At 33.1% G+C, this 8,751-nt stretch overlaps 1 protein-coding gene across 1 annotated transcript; it reads right to left on the bottom strand.

Moving 5' to 3' along the window:
• Window positions 1-4,266: 4,266 nt before the first annotated feature.
• LOC143238735 (CCAAT/enhancer-binding protein gamma-like) lies at window positions 4,267-6,788 on the bottom strand. The gene has a single exon (XM_076479240.1). It carries the CDS (start codon window positions 6,786-6,788, stop codon window positions 6,369-6,371), a length of 420 nt encoding a protein of 139 aa, XP_076335355.1. The 3' UTR covers window positions 4,267-6,368.
• Between the last annotated feature and the right edge of the window lie 1,963 nt (window positions 6,789-8,751).

Raw genomic sequence — 8,751 nt, 5'->3', positions numbered from 1 at the left:
AGAGAAATTTTTTTTTTTCTGTGTTATTTGTGACAACGTTGTTCCCACTGTAGAATCACTAAATATTTATTTAAAACGAGTGGATCTCCAAAAGCAGTTTTTTTTTTTCAATTTATTGATTTTTTTATGGTTAGTAGTTGTCCAATAAAAACTGTTTAGCTTTTCAGGTAGTTTGTGTAGAGGATGACCTGTGTCAGAGGAACACTACAAACAATAAAAATGAGACCACATCCCAGGAAATTCTTACCTCGTGCAAGTTCTTTGGTGTTGGTCAATTATGGGCTGAGTTAATTTTCACTGAATCTATAGACACCCTCTTTCTACTGATTGAAAGCTTTAAGAAACTCTCCTCTTGGTGGAACAATTCGCACTTCTGTAGAGTCAACTTAAGGCTCTCTTTCCCCAACTGATAGAGAATTTAAGCATTATCAGGTATTTTCCCATGTGATATTATGTGATCGAAGTAAATTGGTATGAGATTGCGATGTAGTGTTTAGACAGAATACATTTTATTAAACATTGAAATATAACAAGTACAGTACATAATCTATAGGGAAACTCAACAAATTGTCACAGTCCTTTTTTTTTCAGTAAAGGCTGTCGTATTTGTCCTCTTTTTGTCAACTGGCACGTGCTATTATTCTTTCTTAAGATCTAATGGTGGAATCCATTTTAATTCGTGTAGACTTCGTGAATACTTCCGATGTTCCGAGCTGTACAGCTTTACATTGTACATTCCCCATCCATATTTCACTTAACTTTTATTATTTGATGTGTGCTTGGCTCTGATGATGACATTTATTCTTCAAATCCACGTGAGTTCTACCAATCATGAATTCATCAGGACTTAACTGACATCGAAGATAAATGCATATTGGTAAATGACTTTGTACAGAAATGTGGTTGCGAGATAAGGGTGATTTCAACTAGCTATGACTAGTTATACAGTCTATGACTAGGAAATTCATGCAATTTACATGGCCATTAGTGCAACACAAGTTCAATTACCTATGATAACAAGAAGATTGGTAATTGTACCACTGAGAAGTATTTATTAGCAATAAATTTACATCTAGTGACAGAAACATAGTGGAACCAAGTCTTAGGGTCTGACGATTGAAAGGGATATTGTATATCTGAAGAATAAAGATGTCACAAGTGGCTTTACTCGGAAATGGCTTATATCAACTTCTGATAAAATGAAAAGTCGCTCTGATATTAATGCTAATAAGATTGGATTTCATCGAGGTGATTGACAGTTCTTTTCACAATGGACAAAAATTCCAAGTTTGGGTAGGTGTTTGGTTTGTTTGTTATTAGCATTGAGCTACACAATGGGCTACCTGCGCTATACCAATCATGAGTATCAAAACCCGGTTTTTAGCATTATAAGCCATCAGACTTCTTGCTGAGCCCTGGTGATACATGTTTTTGAAAGAGCCATACATTGTAATAGATAAATCAGTTATGCGGATTACAGAATTCGGGGGGGGGTCATGTGATAGTCTTTTGGAGGTACATCGGTGAGAGAACAGCCAACTGGATAGCTTAGATAATAATTTGCTTGCAAAATTCCACCTGCTGAAAGGTCCTGACAAAAGTATTTCCTGATGGTCGTCATGGATTCACTCAATCATTTACCTAGGAGGATGCACCCCGCTACAAGACGGTCACTGATGATAAAGGACGAGAGGTTGTGTTATCAGCATATCAATGAGTCAGAAAACGAAGCCGCTATAAAAAACAAAAACTATGAATGGACAGTTAGTCCATTTAATTTAGATGATAATTAGATGGCGCAACAGGTTAAAATTAGTAAACTGAACCAGGGTATATATATATACGAATATTTTAGTTACGAATATGAGTAAACAGTTTGTAATGAGCCAGTCAGTTTGAAAGAGACCACTGAACAAATTAACAATATAACTTACTCGCATTCAAACGAATATCATAAAGGTGTTTCTTTTATGCAGATATTTTTCTTTCAGTGGCGTATCTGTTGACTTGCAACATTGAAGACTGGATTTCGATAACCGTTGTGGGCAGAGCAAAGATAGCCCATTGTGTAGCTTTATGCTTAACTACAAACAAATTTGGATATTCCACAATTTTCTTAACATTATTATTATTACAATAGCAGAATTATTTACAAGCTTAATTTTTTATTCTTCTTTTAAATTATTTTATCAAAAATAGGTGTTTTAAAGGCAATGGTGTTGCAAGCAAAAGAAAATGCAGTATTTACAAAATTCTGTATGTAGCAACTATAATGTTTACACCATGCAAAATAAATGACCCTCAGCTACACGAGTTAAAGATCTTGTAAAAAGGGAAAGGTCTGTCTGTCTGCCCTGAATTTTGCACAAATCTATTAAAGAGCGATGTGCACTCCCTCTAGTCTCATTTCTAACTTGGAGAGGACATCTAATCACCCACAACCCACTGCCACCTTTGAATTACTTTTTTAACCAACAAAAAGTTGGATTTACCGTAACGTTATAACCCCTTCACGGATAAAAAAAAAAGTTATGTTTGGTGACGGGACTCGAACCTGCGACCCGCAGATTGTAAATCAAGTACACTAAATACCAAAAAATCAGTTGCTGCAGTATGTGTATATAATATTAAACATTCGGTTAACTTAGGTTTAGTGACAGTTTTTAGGCTTCACCAAGTTTTTAAAACCCTAACGTTCCTGAAATTATTGGGATAGAATGGTTAAAACGGGTACGAGCAGTTTTAGGAACAAGACAATGATACAACTTCAAATCTAGTTTGCAAGCGATTTTACATCCAACCTGTAGGATTAAAAGTTAAACTACTTTTTCTTGCATGCATTCGTGACTTTGCAAGCTAACGTTAACAAGTTTGTAAATGTGTGATGACTGGGTTATTTTAAATACATATGTAACTACGAAATGATGGCAATTTCCCTCTAAAGATGGTTGAGTGGATTCAGTTAAAACATGTAGATTTATCAGTTTAATTAACAAAATTTCCATGTGTGTTTCTATGTGTTAAGTTTCCACTCCCTTAATATTACTACCTACATATCTGTGACAATTTTGAAAAATCGTGTCCTCCATTTCCGTACAAACCTAGCAACACACTTAAGATGCATATTTCCTCCAATAAAAACTTGAGAGGAAGCTGGCCTAAAAACAGTTCTCAAATACTAGCCACAAAGAACAAAAACTAACTGGATTAAGGTCAGACCCTACAGAACCATAATTCCATTAAACTAACTAATTATATTTTTGTACATCCAACAAAAAATATCCAACATAATGAAACAATGGCGGTGGGTGGTGATGACTAGTTGCCTTCCCTCTAGTCTTACACTGCTAAATTAGGGACGGCTAGCACAGATAGCCCTCGAGTAGCTTTATGCGAAATTCCAAAACAAACAAACAAGAATCTTAAGTTGAACAGTCATGGCCAATTTTCACTACTGTCTTAACCCTAAACTAACACTAAAGGGACCCCATACCGATATGCCTGACCTACGTCAACAGGGTGTTTAGTGTTCGATAACACGTTTGAGAGTATGGCAGATAGAGAAAGCACATGTACAGCTGAAACTAGGGAAATGTGTATGGAAGTAGTTTCTTAGTGAAGATTACAGGGAGAGTTGAAATCTTATGTACCTGGTTTATAAACTGAAGAGTATACACGTTTTAGTAACAAAAACTTTCCTTTTCTCTCTATATCTTTATTTTGTTTCAGGTTAGGCTTTTTAAAGGTAGTGTAACTTCACGTTTAAATCATAAGATGACATCGTAACGTTATCAGAAATCTCGTATTAGCAATAATATTCTGTCACACATGCATTGTTTTTGGAAGGATATAACATTCCTCTATATTAATCACACACTTTAGTGAGTGAAGTATTAGTGTTGGTAACTGTGTACTGTTAAAATAAGAGGTTCCAATATCAACATTAATATTTAAAAACAAGATAAAGGTGGATTATTTTATCAACTAGTTCAGTAGACATCTAACGTTTTACACAGAAGAACGTGCAGACGTCAATAAATTAAATGCCAAAACTTACTGCAAATTCTCATAGTATTTGAATAGGTCCTAAAAATTCTTAAACATGTTAAGACTGATGGACAAAATTGTTTAACAAAAACGTACACCGAAAGATACCACAAGATGAATGAAACTTTAGGTCCTGTCGTCAATTTAGTAGCAAGATAATGTGCTATTTACCAATACTACCAGTTTATATTCTAAAAAATCTCTCTCTCTCACACAAGATAATCAACATTGTTTAATAGATCAAAGTTTTAAAAAGCAAAATATATCATAACGTTACAAAGGTCATTCAACCTACTTACAAAGTTTGATCATATTTTGATACTATATAAACACCAAATAATCTTGATTGCTAGAATTTCTGGTAAATAAATTCTCATTTCAACTTGAGGAAAGGACCTGAATATATTCACAGCATTTGGTAATGTCCAGTTCACAACATTTTTATTTCATTGATATGTAAACATACACAATCAATGTAGCAAGCAGCATTTCACAATTATTTGCATAGCACTTTATTAGAACAGTGGATTTTATGTCGATAGAAAAATTAAGATATTTAACACTGGTATATGGAATAAATATTATTGAAAAATTACAAATAAGGTTCTATTCATGCTCTAATTGCCCAAAACCCTAATAGCAACTACTGAAAATTCTCGACAACCACCGACACAAGTTTCGCCCAATATCAGGGCTCATCAGGGCGGCTAGTCAGAAGAATGTTTAAAAATGATAACTGCAGATAGTAATACATATACCTCCTCTTTAAGGTGACCCAAAATGGAACCATTAAGCCATTCAGAACAATCTTGGTGAGTGAAAATTACATGAGATATTAAAACTGAGTCTCCATCACAAACAGAATACTTGTAGCTAATAATATGAAAAACAAGTTGTTGTATATCTTGTATTAATTTTACAGAACTTAATTAGTATCCATTTTGAATAAAAAAGGATAAGAAATTTCAATTTCTCATGACTGTAAAACATAATTATACAACAGTCTTGATCTAGTTGCATGACAGGTTCTAATTAAACTGCAAGTTTTGTTTCTTAAAAAATACAACTATAAATTATACAACAGTCTTGATCTAGTTGCATGACATGTTCTAATTAAACTGCAAGTTTTGTTTCTTAAAAATACAACTATAAATTATACAACAGTCTTGATCTAGTTGATCTATAAATTATTTCTTTGTTGGTGTGGAAGATCTGTTCAACTATGATTTACACCTAGAAGTTTTGACATTAGAATCATTCAAAATAATTAAATATACAAGCATCTCTAAGTATATAAAAATATTTAGCCATTATGGTTTCAGTGTCTAACCTATTTCAAAAAAAAAAGTATACTTTCAAACAAATAGAAAACAGACCATCAAAAACTCTACATAATAAGAAAGTTTTCATAAAATTTCTTCAAAAGTTGTTACTTTTCAATAAAATAAAACCTAAAGTATTTGTATTGTAATGTTGGAATAGAAACTGTTAAGCTTTATAGAATGTAAGACTAATGGCAGAACGTGAGCAAAATTCTTTTCTCATTCTGGAACACTGTAAGTAAAGCCAAATATAGCTTGCAGAACTAAAGTCAGATATGGTTATACTGAAAGCTTTTTCTTGATGGCAAAAAAGTAGCTGAACAAACCTGATATCTTGGTATATTAAATTTGGTGGCTAAACAACTTTGTACTATTTTAATGAGCAGTCTAAACCACACAGGTACAAGAAGTTAAATTTAAAACAAAACGGTTAAAACTGGCTACACAGTAAACCAGATATTTACTTAAACAGCTTAAAATAAATACAATATTAATGTTTAATAGACAGTGTGATTCATATAAAGCTTATGATACATTTCAACATAAAACTCCTGAAAAAAAATTGTGCCTAATTTTGCCCCTCACAGTAATTTAAAATAAACACAAACTTAACTGAAATATTATACAACTGGAATTGACTGCCAAGTAAGTAAACACACAAAATAATGTATTAGAAGACAATGTGCCGAGTATAAAGTACAAATGTAACTAATAGCAGTTTCAATAAAAATATTTTAAACAATATAATAGCATAGCTCTTATAAAGAACCACAAATAAAATAGTCCCTGACTATGGTACACACAAAGCAGAAAGAGTAGACGTTATAGTGGGCAAAACATCACCTGAAAATAAACACTCGAAGTACACACACACACACACTAAGCATGTTAATTTGAAAATGGTAAAAACAGAAACACGTTTATGTATGTATGTGTGCAGGAGGGAGAGGGGAAAAGAAAGAAATCTGAATATAGAAAGAGAATAATCAATATTTTCTATTACACCTCTGGTGTGGGTGATTTTGTACCTGTCTCTGTTTCATTGTTCAAGGTCTTCAAATTAACAGCAGCAAGGTTACCTCCATGAGCATTCCCTGCATGAGCTAAAAACAGATCTTTTAGAAAACTTAGCTCTTTTGAAAGAATTTTAATTTTCACTTCAAGCATTTCATTTTCAGCTTTCAACTTCTGTACCCGGTCCAGAGTCTCCTGTGTCTGAATCTTGCTCTTGTTACGAGACTTCTTCACGGCAAGATTGTTTCGTTCCCTTCGCCGACGATAATCATCGCTAGTCTTGTTCACCACAGATGATTTTTTGGACTTCGTTGTTTTTCTCTGAGGTGAGTCTTTAGAGAGATTTGTTTCTATGCTGTTTGAACTTGTTCCAGGGGTCATTAAAATACTCTTTGGAGGAGTCATCTCGATTTCAGCTTTGGCACACAGCTGCCTTCACCTAATGAAACAAAATTTGTTTGAACTTGTGAAATATTTTCAGGATGAAAGGAAGTTATAAGCAATAGCTAATTTTCAACTAAAGAAACCAATAATTACTAAGCAAAAAAAGTTCTGCTGGTTTTAATCTGTTAATTAAAACACAAATTGTCTCCTAAATAATTATTTACTACTAACAAATTTTGCAAAATGCATTTCCTTTTAAGATTTCATGTTTTAGATAGATACTAGTTTGTTTTTAAGCACAAAGCTGCACAATGGACAATCTGTGCAGTGACCACTACAGCTGTTTAAACTTGGTTTGTAGCATTATAAGCCCACTGACTTACCACTGAGCCCATATGGATTGAAATCACATGTATTATAAAATAACTTGATGTATATTCCACATATCTTCTTCATATAATTTTAGAAGCTGCCTTCAGTAGATTTGTCAACATATCTTAGGAAAAAAAGATTCATAGAAAGTTATTCTATGAAGTTCAAACAATATACTGTTGTTTGTTTTGTTTTTAAGAGAAGGTCTTAACTGTTAATTTATTTGAAATATAAGCATTATGTTTAAACGTCTCTGAATGTACCAGTAACTTATGAAAAAACTCGCAAGTCCCTCAGTATTCAGTCCAACCTTGATTGTGCTACAAACAGTAGTCAAGACAAATAATATCCATTAGGAAGTGATTCAACATTATAATTATTCTATTGATAGATATAACCAATGATAAAAGCAAATCTCAAATTTTATAATGAGAAGTAAACTGGCAATTGTCCTCAGTGCATGCCAATGGGACAGTACAACACTAGTTTAGCCTTTTATAGTGTTTCAGAGACCAGAATTCAGAAACTAACATAATAGACTATGAAACTGGTTTTTATCAGATATGTTACATTATCTTTCTAATAGTTCACTCAAGCTAGAATTGGATGGACAGCTAGTGGGATTTAATAATCAATTAATCATTGGGAAATCAATCACTAATTACATGTAATTAATAGAGTATTCTCACATGAAACTCAGCTTGTTCAAATAATCAGAATAATAATAAACATTATGGTCTATTAGTTACTTATTTTTGTGATCTAACCACAATAGGCCTGGCATGGCCAGGCGGGTTAAGGTGTTCGATTCTTAATCTGAAGGTTGCAGATTCAAATCCCCATCACACCAAACATGCTCGCTCTTTCAGCTGTGGGGGCATTAGAATGTGATGGTAAATCCCACTATTCGTGGTAAAAGGAGTGGCCAAAGAACTGGTGGTGGATGGTGATGACTAGCTGCCTTCCCTCTAGTCTTACACTGCAAAATTAGGGACAGCTAGCACAGATAGCCCTCGTGTGGCTTTGCACGAAATTCAAAAAACAAAATGACCACAATTTTGATAACTAATTACTTTATGACACTTATCAAAGTAATCAATGCTCTTAAGTTATTAAATATATTGATTAATTGAGTTAAAAAACCAACTCTAACTACAATAACATTAAGCTTTGAATCCAAAATGAAAACTTGCTAAACAATATCAAAAAAAAAAAAAAAAATTAGTTATAGGATATAAATCTTGTAATTTAGTCTGTCATCCAGCTCATATTATAATATTAACATTTATTTGTTGTAACTGACAAAGTATTACTGGTGCACTAATATGCTGATTTTCTTTAATTAATGACAGAAAACTAGCATTCTAAGATGGAAAAGAGAACAACTGAGTAAAAACTGGAGGTAAGAACAGTCACTAAGTGATTGATAAACTACTAGTGAAGTTGTAGGTTTCAACCTGCAGTGTTCACTTGTTTGGCTGTAGATTCTTCCAGTGGTTGATCCAACGTATCTCTGGTTTCATCTTGGGCAACTGAAGTTCACATCATTTTAAAAATTTTATTTTTCGATAAGCCAAATTTTGTTTTTATTATTACTTAGCTAAACTAGAAA

The sequence above is a fragment of the Tachypleus tridentatus genome, chromosome 13 (genome assembly GCF_004210375.1).
Source record: "Tachypleus tridentatus isolate NWPU-2018 chromosome 13, ASM421037v1, whole genome shotgun sequence".
Classification (NCBI taxonomy): Eukaryota; Metazoa; Arthropoda; class Merostomata; order Xiphosura; family Limulidae; genus Tachypleus; species Tachypleus tridentatus.
Note: the sequence above shows the minus strand (reverse complement) of the source record. Positions and strands in the feature narration are given on the sequence as shown.